General features: G+C 33.1%; 2 protein-coding genes across 23 annotated transcripts in view; both read left to right on the top strand.

The window, feature by feature from the left end:
* Positions 1–2,016, top strand: part of LOC102624505 (uncharacterized) — a 66,745-nt gene extending 64,729 nt beyond the window's left edge. For all 20 annotated transcript variants that reach the window (XM_052438365.1, XM_052438341.1, XM_052438340.1 and 17 more), the window contains 2 exons: positions 1,254–1,520; positions 1,631–2,016. In XM_052438365.1, coding sequence (XP_052294325.1) covers positions 1,254–1,520; positions 1,631–1,804 — 441 coding nt within the window. In that variant the 3' untranslated portion in view covers positions 1,805–2,016. The remainder of the gene's footprint in view (positions 1–1,253; positions 1,521–1,630) is intronic.
* A 5,707-nt stretch (positions 2,017–7,723) lies between these two features.
* On the top strand, positions 7,724–12,132 carry LOC102626205 (uncharacterized). 3 transcript variants are annotated; one of them, XM_006478979.4, is made up of 8 exons: positions 7,724–7,875; positions 8,296–8,621; positions 8,731–8,887; positions 9,114–9,300; positions 9,400–9,480; positions 10,235–10,342; positions 10,947–11,216; positions 11,870–12,132. In XM_006478979.4, exons 2-8 carry the CDS (start codon positions 8,321–8,323, stop codon positions 11,951–11,953), a joined length of 1,188 nt encoding a protein of 395 aa, XP_006479042.2. In that variant the 5' UTR covers positions 7,724–7,875; positions 8,296–8,320; the 3' UTR covers positions 11,954–12,132. The 3 variants fall into 3 exon arrangements, with proteins under 3 accessions (XP_006479042.2, XP_006479043.2, XP_052292340.1); XM_006478980.4 differs by having other exon boundaries at positions 9,117–9,300; XM_052436380.1 differs by having other exon boundaries at positions 7,768–7,875; positions 8,300–8,621.
* Positions 12,133–12,956: the final 824 nt, after the last annotated feature.

Consider the following 12,956-nt stretch of genomic DNA (forward strand, 5'->3'; position numbering starts at 1 on the left):
TTTGTAGAGCACAAGGATATATACCGCATCAAGGTAGTTCTTCTGCTAAACAATACAGTATTCATGACCAAGTTTCTTTTATCTATCACTTAATTAGCCATTGATTCCCCCCCACACCCCCTTGTGCAGTTGTCTGACAGCACACGGGAAATTACTTGCAAATGTACTGTTAAAGAGGATAAAAAGCTTGATCTCTATAAGGCAAGTTTTCTGCTACTGGCTAACTATTATTTACAGGCAAGGAGTCAAATCTTGTTCGTGTTGCTTGTAGTTTAAGGACTTCTGCTAGTTCAGACATTGGAACAAGACTTCTGATATTATGAAGGAGCTATTGAAATAAAAGCAATGAAGAATAAGAAAGAGACAAAAAACTTTGTGTCTCATCAAGACCTTTTAGAAGTCCCTCCAGGAATATTCTCGATAGAAAGAAAAAGAAATTAAATTGAACAAGAAGATGAAAGTTCTCAAGAAGTAAAACAATATAGCAACTAATATAAACCAAGTTTGTTAATTCAACATGGAAAGAGTTTGTAACTCTATAAACCAATTAAAATTTTGAATTAAGTCAACTCGTCATTGAATGTCTAAACGAACAAACTGTATATGCACCAAATTGAATATGCCAATCTTTAGGAATTCCTTTCAGCATCATGGGATTTAGATCTTAATTGTCTTTTTCTTTTGACCGGAATTTTCAAGTACCTCATGGTAGTCATTTTATATATTTTATCCTTTCAAGTGCCACGCTGTTTCCCATACGGTTCATATATATCTATTATTTATTTATTTATTGAATGTTGTTGTGAGCGGAATCTCATCTCGAATATGAACTTATTTCTTGTAGCTTGAGCTAAACCCTGTTCGAAGCATGATAGCGGATATGTCATGCCCTTATAAAAATGAAGACTTGAGGTTGGCACTGTGTACGAAAAGTACCTTAGCTGCTCTCTCTGTAAGTTAATCTGCTACTTTGCATACGTTTGATTTAACCCTTCTTCCGCTCCCTCCCTCCCCTTCCCCCCCCAACTCGTAGCTACGTACACACACACACACACACACACACACTAATGACAAGCTCAAAACTGTTAAACTTTAGTCATGCATGCAGCATGTCCATAATCTTGAAAAGAATTTTTGAGTTGTAAGCCAAAAGCAATAGCTGTTAAATATGTATTACCGTTTCTTATATTTTTTATGTTGTCCCTGAACGGGGTTAGAATTCTATGATCAAACTGAAATTGTAAAATTTTCAGGATGATGAAATGAACGGCATTAGAGTTCTGATTAATTCAGCCATTCCGGATCCGGAGGTAAAAGGTGGGTTAAGATGGCCAACGAGGAAGCCACATTCCGGGGAATACACGGTTATTGGGGTTTGGCGCACTGAAATTAAATCATACAAAAGCCCATCACTAAAGCTCAAGGTAGAAAATGTTGATCGACTTATTGTTGAGTCTGCAACTGGCTGGAAAACGATTGAGATTCATCTGAAGTGGAGAAGAATAGTTTCAGAGATTCAGGTATTTCCAATGGCTTTGTTGCAAAATTAGTGCTGTATTTGATATCTTTTTGTCTTTCATTAACATGTACTTAATTATTACTTAATTTTTCTTTTAATCAATCGTCTCAGGGCGGGGAGATCGATACTGATTCCATCTACAACGGGTTTAAAGAGCAGTTGAGGTTAATATGGGACCATTTCTTGTCAACAGATTGCAAGCTCTCCTGCCTCTCCCCTAATCTCAGTCCGCATTCATACATGCGTTTGTGTGCATCCTCTACTTGTACCTCTAGGAACATGTAAATGCAAGAATAAGACCATGTTCGTATCAAATGCTTAAATGTTTTGCTAATATGTATTGTATTTAAATGGGCTCTGTAATGGCTTCTTGCTTGAGTTCCTTATTCTCATTCTGAAATTCCCGGCATGGTAACAACTAACAAAAATATATTATCTTTCTCTTAAGTGCAGAATAATTTGATCCTCTTTAATCCAATTAATAAAGTTTGAGTTTATTTGTAAGACTTGTGCCTGTCTTTCATAATTAATCTAGTGACATACTCAATCGGGATCTTTTTGTAAATATTTGCCAAAAAAAAAAAAATCTTTAAAGCGCTGATGGCTTCAACAATGTGGAGGGCACGGGCTTGCCCTCCCATGAGAGCTTTTTCTCTTTTCACAAAAATATAAAATATGAGTAGATTTTCCTCCATTATTATTAATTTGAGTACATCAAAATAATAATAATAATAATAATTCTTAGTTTCTCTTTTGACACTCAGCTTTTGTAACAATTTTTTTTGTTATTGCGATTGTCATATTTTTCCCTTATAATGTGAAATCACTAAATTAATCCAAAAAAAAAACTTTTACTTAGTGACAAAGAAAAATTAAGAAGGATGAAAATGCAACTGTATAAATTAATTAAGGTTTATTATTATTATTACTTTCTCGTGTATTAACCGTAATGACATACTTGTATTTTTGTCGGGAGAAGTTCATCAAATAAAGAAAGAATCCATTCCTTCTAAATTACATAGCAGTCCCCTTAAAAAAAATTGTATATTCCTAATTCTAGTTCCAGGTTTTTTAATATTTTCAATCATTTTAAAAAACTAATTTTTATAATATAACGTTTGCTTTTGTTGTCTAAATAATTATAATATTTTTTTAGTGAGGGCATCTTTATTTTAATAAAATATGAATGTCATTTACAGACCAAAAAAAATCTCTAATGTATTAAAATTTATATATTTTTATATTTTAGTGTATATTCACACTTTAACAAAGTATTTAACACATAATAAAAAAAATAGTATTTAACAATTTCTATTTCTAATTTCTAAACATTCAACTAAACTCTTCACCCTCTTCTTAGTTGTTCACAGTATTCAACAATGATCATGGAACCAAATCTAATAACAACGAATTCCTCACATATGTCACTCCGTTTCTTAAATTTGAATCCAAAATTCCAATTTATTTGCCCAAACGCTCAATTTCTTATTCCAAGTTCATCTCTTTAACCTCCAAAAAACATTTTTTTCAATTCCATTTTGCTGATTAATTCCCACGAAACCCCATAACTCTTGACGCATTTTGACAAATGGAAGCTTGCATGTGCTCCATGCACACCATATGGTAGAGCAGGGGGTTCTACTTTTGGATCCACTGATAATTTTTAACATTAAATTTAATTAGTCCCATTGTTGGACCCATTGCTTTGCCACATTGCAGAGTACCATTGGGCTGTCTCTCCATCTCAACATGTAAATAATTAGCCTTCAGTCTGTTCTAAATGGTCATAAAGACCTTGTAAGCAACTTTTGTTTATTCCTGTGATCTTTTTCCATCAATGTCTACGTCTCTAAGAGAGTTGCATGTCAATGACAAGTTCTCTCAAATTTTCAAGAATTTGTTTGAAAATTATTCCTGTGGTCTCTAAAGACCTCTTCAGAATCGACTCATGTTTGATCCCAGGGTCTCCTCTTCTAATATCTACATGCATGTTAAAAATTAGCTCGAAATTCGACACCCAACCCTTCAACCATTAATACACTCCTAAAAAGACCTAGAAGCATATTTAGAGCCTTCGGTCTTTGGCCAAGTGGGTGCAAATGTCACTCGAGCTTCATAATCGACTTACATTTGATTCTGTGGTCTCATCTCACCAATGTCTATGTATGTACAAAAAATCAGTACGAAATTCAACTCTCAAATCCTTCAATAACAAAAATGCCCCTAAAAATGGCCCAGAACATGTGTTATAATCTTTAGTTCTGCGCCTAACTAGTCATAAAACCTCACTCGGGCCTCAGAATTAACTCATGTTTATTCCTATATCCTCATTTTGCCAATGTCTATTCCTCCCTAAGAGTTTTGGGTCATTCTAACAAGTTCTCCAATATTTTTGGGAATATTTTGAAAATTATTCTTGTGGTCTCGTAAAGATCTTGTAAAACCTCACCCAGCCGTCGAATTAAACTCATGTTTGATCTTGTATCTTGTCTCACGAATGTCAACATATATAGTAAAATCATCTCAAAATTCAACCCCCAACCCCTTTAATGGCAAATACGCCCCAAAAAAGCCCAAAATCACATGCAATAGGCTTCGATTCTAGGCCTCAATAGGTTTAAAACCTCACATGAGCCTTAAAATCTGACTCTCATTTCACCCTTCAATCTTGTCTTCTAAATTTCTATGTGCATACAAAAAATTAACTTGAAGTTCATCCCATAACCCCATCAATGACCCAAAAAAAAAGGCCTAGAACGTCTGCTATAGCCTTCCGTTATAGGCTAAAATTGTTGTAAATTAACTCTCATTTGTTTTTCTAGTGTCATTTCACTAACTTCTATGTCTCCCAAAGAGTTTCGCTTCAAGTCGACAAGTTCTCTATAGTTTCTAGGTATCTTTTTAAAAATTATTCCTATGGTCTTATAGAACTTTACCCACCTCAAAATCGACTTTCGTTTGATCTTATGGTCTCATCTTGCCAACGCTTAGATATTTGCATAGAATTAGCTCAAAATTTAACCCCCAGCTCCTTTAACAGTGAATATGGCCTTAAAATGGCCCAAAACATGTGTTATAGCCTTCAATTGTAGGCCCAAACGGTCATCAATCCTCATTGAGGCCTTGAAATTGACTCTGTTTTGTTCCTATGGTCTCATTTCACTAATATCTATATCTCCCCAAGAGTTTAGCATCCATCCAACAAGTCCTCCATAATTTTCAGAAATTTTTTTCAAATATTCTGAAGGTCTTATAAAAACCTCATAAAGCATCACTCAGGCCTTGCAAGTGACTTCTGTTTCATCTAATGGTTCGCATTGTCAATGTCTATGTGCATGCAACAAATCAGCTTGAAATTAAACCCCCAACCCCTTGAACGGCGAACTTGCCCCCAAAAAGGCACATAGTTATATGCCATGGCCTTTGATTCTGAGCCTAAATGGGCGCAAAACCTCATCCAGGCTTTAGAATCGACTCCTATTTTATCCTGTGATCTTGTCTTGCCAATGTCTACATCCATTTCAAAAATTAACTTGAGATTAAACCCCCAACCCCTTGAATAGCGAGAACGCCCTTACAATGGTCGAGAATGATGGCTATTGCCATTGGTTTATGAAATAATGGGCACAAAACTTCACCTAGGTCTAAGAATCAAATTCGATTTAATCTTATGGTCTCATCTCACAAAAGTCTACGTGCGTGCAAACCGCAATTCGAAATTCGAAATTCAGCCCCCAACCCCTTCAATGATGAAACACCCCTAAAAAGACATAGAAAGTGTAATGTATCCTTCGATTTAGGCCCAAATAATCGTAAAAGCTTATCCGGGCTTAACTTTTTTTTCCTATGGTCTCAATTTATATGCCTTCTAAAGAGTTTCATGTCACTTCGACAAGTTCTCTAAAAATTTTAGGAATTTAACTGGTAGAAAATACAACTTATAAACATATAAATAAAAACAATAAACTTTAAATTCACTTGAGATAGTAATTAAATCCACTATTCAAAACCTTAAATTTCACATTTCACCTTATCTTAGAAGATTAGCCACTCATGTTGGCAAACAAAGCACTCTTTTTATTTAATAAATTTATGAAAGTACAATACAAAGAAATTGAAAACTAAAGAGAAGAGAAAAATATCTTCTTAAACTACATTTTTCCCTAAAATTCGCCCTAGATTTACACTAAAATTCTTTATAGAACTCACACCCAAACTCCCTCCTTCATTTGTGAGCTATCTTGCCTTTATATAGGCAAATTCTGATTTGATGAAGTGTGGGCATTTACATAAGAGTTTGGTGAGCTTGCAACCACAACCTTTATATGAGCTTTATTAATATAATCCAAGGGTTTAAAATTGCAACCATTATGATGCATTATGACATGTTGGATTTAACATAATCAATAGCTACAAATACAGTCACACTCGGGACCCTTCATTGGATCTTTTATCAAGTCGGTTGAATTAATAAATTAATGTATGTTAAATCTAGTGCATTGAGATGCATGTGAGTTCAGACACATGGCACAATCTCAACCTTTCAAAAGCAATGTTGAATCAAAGAACTAACAATTCTTCCAAAGGTTTATGAGTCTGCAGCATCTAAATTTCAAGTCCCTTTTTCGATCCAACCATCATGAATTTAGGAATATTCTTATAAAACACAAAATTAATACTTACAGCAAATGAAATAGAAAATTCCTAAAATGAGTCAAGGATTTGTAAATATGATGAAATTGTTGGTGTTATCACACTATAAGTAAAAAATGATTATTTTAACTTTTATCAAATATATACTTTTTAGTGTTAGTCACACTACCAAGGCTATTAATTTATTAAGATTTTACTATAGTATTTAAAATTTAAGAAATTAGGCATCAAGAATAGTAAAAATAATTATTAAAAAGATAATGAAAATATAAATTTTATTATTAAAAGTTTAAATGGAAATATGATATTAGTAAAAGTTACAAACAAAGAGAGAGATAGAGAAATAAAAGATTTTTTTAAGGAGAAATATTTATTTTTAATTGGTAATGTGTCCTTTAATATGAAGATTAAAAATGTCATTTTATTATAATTGATTTAATTTAACTGCTATTGAATTAAAACAGCGTCATTAGAGGCTATATTTAAACTTAAAGAGTAGCACTGATATTAGACCATAGTTCAAGGACATCTATGAAAATGTAATCAACAACAACAAAAAATAATAATAGTAACCATCCTGTTATAATTTTCTACAGGAAATACCGACTAATAATTTAAGTAATTAATATAAAGCATAAGGGAGCTAGATAAAACCACAGAGAAAATTGAAATGATTTCAAATTATGTAAAACCGATGACTCATATTATAGGAATTTATGGCTAATAACAGGCTCAAACTTGGGCTGCTCCATAGCTATTTTAATTTGTCTTAGCTGATTTCCCAAGTTTACTAGCTAACCATCAAATAGTTTTGATCTTAGCTAATTAACCACTATTAGCTAGCTAATGGGCTGATGAAACAAGATATCATGCGTACAAGCGGCACATCGCTGGTGTTAATCCACTTCTGTGTTTGACCATTTAATTTAGAATCTGAGAAAAGAAAGAGTTGCAGTCTGATTAAGGTTAAGATTATTAGCTGTAGCTATTCTTTAGGTATTATAAAGTGGTGAATTGTGCTCTTCCCGTCACTTATTATTTTCATTTAAAAGTATTGAATACAAGCACGTATGGGTGAATTTTCTGATTTTCTTTTTCTTTTTCAAGAACCAGTTAAATAAAATTATTTGAAAATTAGTTAATTCTTGAAAATTAATAAATTAAGTCCTTAGAGTTATGAACAGATTTTAATTAATCGATCCTACCATTGGATTAAATAATTTCAAATTCCAATAGATTTTCTTTTAAATAGTATTTAAAAAAATTCAAGAACTTAAATGGTTGTTGCCTTTCTAAAAAATTAATAACTAATGGAATGGATAAAATATTTTTTAACCTTTTATTTAATTTAAAATCGGGCGAACGCTATATAAATCTGTTTAAAACCTATATATATATATATATATATATATATATATATATAAACTTAAAACAGTAGGCAAACAGTAGCATAAAGTTGAGTTTCTTGTGTCCGAAGGAGAAGCGAATTTTCAACTTGTCGATTAGCGAAAAGCGAGGAAAGAAAATAAACCTGAAAGGCCCACTTCAAAACTTATGCAAGAAGGAGACCCTATCTCTCCTTCCTACAGTAAAAATTTAAAAATTGACGTAAACTGTCTTTCTATTTCATGGTGTATATTTAGACATATAACTCTAACGATCAGCTGAGCCAGCCAACACTTGAAAGCAATTTTAAATCTTCAGTTAGTATTGCTTCCCTCATCTTATGATTTTCTTCTTCAATTTATTATATATTTTTTCACTTCAGTTGTGCTATTCGTTAGTCTCGCTACTGAGATAAAATTATCTGCGTGAATAACTTAATCTTTGCTATTTAACTGTGTTCATTTTATATCGAGTTAATTCGTTTGTATCAAATGTTATCATAAATGATGCATGAGTAATTTCATTTAGTTTTCTTTCCATCTTTCATAACTGGCCTATCAGATATCTTTTACATTTTTTTTAAAAAACTTCGATAGAATGCTTGTTTTAGTTTGACCTCGGGTTTCTGATCTGTCTCATTCATTTTTCCTTGGTATTTTTGTTGCTTGTTCATCAGGCAATACTGATTTCATTTCACATGATTATGAATATACTAATTATTCCTGGTTTGGTTTAAGGTAGTGCGAATTTTATATTATCACCATGGCTTACATTCCACCACATAAACGGCATTCACAGTACCCCCTGATGCCATCTCCACCGCCGGTGATGCCTGTGCCTAAATTCAACAGAAATTTAAACCTGGGATCACCCAGGCATAATGCAGATATGGGTGCGAAAATCGTGTATGCAGATATTACCGCATACAGGTGGCTTGCTGTTGGCTCGGAAGATGATACCTGCTTTCCTTCTTCTGTCCATCTTCAGCCGTTTTCACTGGAGCACGCTCACCCTAAAAGAGGAGCAAAGTCCTTCGTTTTGGCGAACAATAATCTGGCTAAAGGTCAGTGGTCTGCATTTTTTGTTTTTATCTTAATATGTTCTACTCTTGTTCTTGATTTATGTCTGGTGTTGACTTCAGTTACGTTGACATTTGGCTTTTTGGTTGGTAGATAATGATGAAGTGAGAGAGAATATACCAAGAAGTCCATGGGAATCGATAGCAGAAGATGTATGGCCAGATGTACTGAGTGCTTGTAAGATTGTCAACAACGAAATGGAGGAAAAGCCAAGATTGGTCGCTAGATTTGGCCATGTTGTCTTCCTTGGGTATGAGATCTTATTCCATTGCTGTTACGGCTTGGATGTGTTGTGTTAGATCATTCCACTCCTTTCAAATCATTCCACTCCTTTCTTTCGACTTCGAAATTAAAGCAACGAAAATGCTATATGTATCAAATATTTCCATTATTCTGTCACATCTTTGAAGTCTCCACTAGTTTTCATATTAAAACTGCCACAAAAAAAAATAATTATTTTATCATTCATCCGGAAGCAGGGACAATTCACTGGGCTTAGAAAGTGTAAGAGAAGGTCAGGTTGCTGAAGAAACCATTTTGAGGCAATTGACCAAATTCTTTTACAATGATGTCCCTGCTACATACGCTGAAAAAATAATAAATGAAGTTGTGCCAAAAATTGGAGTTGATTTTGAAGAGTACGAGGATGTATACCGCATCATGGTCGTTCTTCTGATACTCACTTCAGTATTCATGATCAAGTTCCTTTTATCTCTCACTTAACTATCCATTGATTTTTTTTTACCCCTCCTTCTTGTGTAGCTGTCTGACAGCAAGCGACCAAACTTATCCATTTCATGCAGATGTACTGTTAAAGAAGATAAAACGCTTGAGCTCTTTAAGGCAAGTGCTCTGCTCCTGGCCAACTATTATTTATGGACAATATTGAATCTTGTGTGTGTTGCCTTCATTTTAAAGAAGAATTTTGCTAGTTCAAACATTGCAACAAGACTTCTGATGTTTTGAATTAAATAGATGAGGGTTTGAATATAATCTAGTAGTCACTGTGAATTATGAAGGAGATATCGAAATAAAAGCAATAAAGATTAAGAGAGAGACCTAAGGAGGATAGAAACCTTTGTGTCTCACTAACACCTTTTAGAAGTCTTTCCAGGAGTAATATCAATGGAAAGGAAAAGAATTTAAAATGGAAAATAAGAAGAAAATTATAATGAAATAAGACTAATTCTACATCCGATTGAGGAATAGGCTGTTGATTCTACAAGGAAAGACCTAATAATTATTATAAACCAATTAAAAATTGAATTTACTGGTAACTTGTAATTGAATGTCTAAACCAACAAACTATGCATAACATTACAGATGAGACTATTAAATTACAAAATGCTGCTGACAGTGAACAAAATCGAACATGCCAATCTTCAGGAATTCCTTTCGGCATCATGGGATTTAGATCTCAGTAATCTTTTTTATTGGAATACGGAGACCTCCTATCTAGTAACTCGTGGCCGTCGTTTATTTATTTTATCTTTTACAGTGCCACTCTTTCCCTTTCAGTCATGATGTATCTATTATTTCCTTATTCATTGTTATCGTCTGTGTAGTCTTATCCTAAATATGAATATTTTTCTTGTAGGTCTATGTAGACCCACTTCGTCACCTGGTAGTAAACATATCGTCCATTGATAAAAATCTAGACCTGAGGTTGGCTCTTCGTTCAAAGAAAACCTTTGCTGCTGTCTCTGTAAGTTAATCTGCTACTTTGCATGTATTTTACCTAGACTTTTGAGTTACCCCCTTTTTCTTTCATCTGGTCATTGCTGATTAGAAACCTCATCATCACAAACGCTGAGGAAGGCACATTCAAGTCTGGGGAATATAAGAGAATTCTCATCATTACTTCGAAGGTTTACCTTCAAATGGTTGAGAAATATATATATATGCTTAAAAACTGTTAAACTTTAGTCGTGCATGCCCTTTTTCACTCAGTATTGACATCAACAAGTCGTCACTAGTAATCCTAATTCTTGAGGATTATTTTTTTGAAATCAGAAACTTTACTAATGATAACAATAGAGTAATAGATAAATCATTATATTTTCAAAATTACCATCATGTAGACTTAAAACAAAAGTTAAATAGAAGTTTTTTGTTGTTGTTGGGGTGTGTGTGTGCATTTTTAATCTATTTTGAAGAATGTAAATTTTGATTTCATATTCCTGATGCCAATTTGAGTTGTAAGCCAAAAACAATAGAGGTTGAATATGTATTGACCATATATTATATTTTCTATGTAATCCCTGCAACTGAAGTTTACGATCAAACTGAATTTTTTAAATGAATTTTAGGACGACGAAATGAACAGCATTAGAAATCTGATTGATTTAGCCATTCTGGATCCGGAGGTAAAGGGTGGGTTAAGATGGCCCATGGGGAAGTCATATTGGGGGGATAGATACAGAGTTATTGGGGTTCAGCACACTGAAACTAAATCATATAAAAGCCCATCACTAAGGCTCAAGATAAGGCATGCTGATCGATTTCGTTTCAAGACTGCAACTGGGGAAACTGCGATTGAGATTAGTCTTGAGTTGAGAAGTATAGTTTCAGAGATTCAGGTATTTGCTGCTTTAATTTTGCTTCAACTTATATCACTTAACCTGATATCTTTGTATATGACTACATAGAGCTTGAATTTCTTGCTGTTAAATCTTAATAATAATAATAATTTATCCTCATACGTCTCTTATTGAAGTTGTATTTTGTGCCGTAATTATACTTTATTTTTCAAATTTTACCACTAGATGATGCTGATTGGGTCTTTTCTTCGAGATTGCTCTAGAGAGAGAGAGACAGCAATATGCTAATAGATCATCTTCACTTAACTCTTTTTAGTGTTTATACAGTTGTCCCTTTCTGTTAGCATATTTATTCTGTCGGAGGTAACAAATGACTTTTTTACCTATTGCCGATCTTGGAGTAAATTTGATTTCAATACTGAGCTTCCTGCTTCTGACTTATACGCTTGTCTTACACTTTGGTTTTGCAATCACCATTGATCGAAGAGTGGCTAGAGTTTGTTAATTGCTTCAATTCCACGATTAGTGTATGGAAACATAAAATTTCAGTTGCTATAACTCTGTTTCATGATTGCTTTTGCACATTATTTCCTATATATCTTTGTCTCCATGCTCATACTAAATAAGTGTTGTATTTGATAACTTTCGTCTTTCATTAATATATGCTTGTTACTTTTTATATCAATCGTCAGGACGGGAAGATTGATGCTGATTCCATCCACAATGGATTTAAGGACTACTTGAGGTTAATATGGGACCATTTCTTGGCATGCTAACAACGTTTGGCATTAAAAAAAGATTGCAAGCTCTCCCTTACGCTGTTCATATTTGCGTTTGTTTGCATCTTCTATTTGTTGCAAGAATAAGAAATATGTAAATTCAAACATGAAAGATGTGAAAGCAGCCCCAAACTGCCATTAGAACCCCTCAAAATTCGGTATACTTGAACTCATTATTTTCCTGTGTTTAAATCTGCTTGGTGAGTTTTAATTCATGTTGTTGTTTAGGGTTATGATTTGTTGCTGATTTTCAGATTTAACTTTCTAAATTCTAAGTTTAGCTAGTAAAAGAACAGAGCTTTTTTCTTTAAAAAAAAAAAAGCTAATTAATATCTACTAAACCGCAGAGCGTGTCCAAAAGTTGTTGAAGAAGAAGAATTTTAATTTTGGGTGAATTTTTATTCTACATATTTGATTACTGTTTTCCATTTTTTTGCATTATTGTTTTGGGATACTGTTGCTGAGTTAGTGTGTTGTTGTTTTGATCTTTTTTGTTGTTTCTAGGTTATTTTGCTGCTATTTTATAGATTTCATTTCTTGTTGTTTTTGGCTGTTGTTCTCGGGTCATTTATTGCCTTTTCTATTTTGACCTGCTGCTATTTATGGGTTAATTGTTTGCTGTTTTTGAGTTTGATTTCCTACTGTTTTTTATTTTAATGCAGTTTTTTTTTTTTAATTTGCTGTTTCCGTGCCAATTTACTACAATTTTCTTTTATCTATTGTTAGGAATGGCAATGTCTAGGATTTAACTCAAGGTCCATGTGATCCAAATCCGATTTGGATCAATTTAAAATTGACTTGGATTGAATTTAAATATCGATGCGCTAATATAAGACAGATCTGAAGCATGCATGAATCTATTTTAATATCTAGATTTAGATACATATCTTTTTCCTTTTAATTTAACCTAATTTTAAAATTTATTAACAATTGTACGATTATAAATGATAATTAATCTTATTCATAACATATTAGTAGTTTTTAGTATGTATTTAAAAAT

The sequence above is a fragment of the Citrus sinensis genome, chromosome 3 (genome assembly GCF_022201045.2).
Source record: "Citrus sinensis cultivar Valencia sweet orange chromosome 3, DVS_A1.0, whole genome shotgun sequence".
Taxonomy (NCBI): domain Eukaryota; kingdom Viridiplantae; phylum Streptophyta; class Magnoliopsida; order Sapindales; family Rutaceae; genus Citrus; species Citrus sinensis.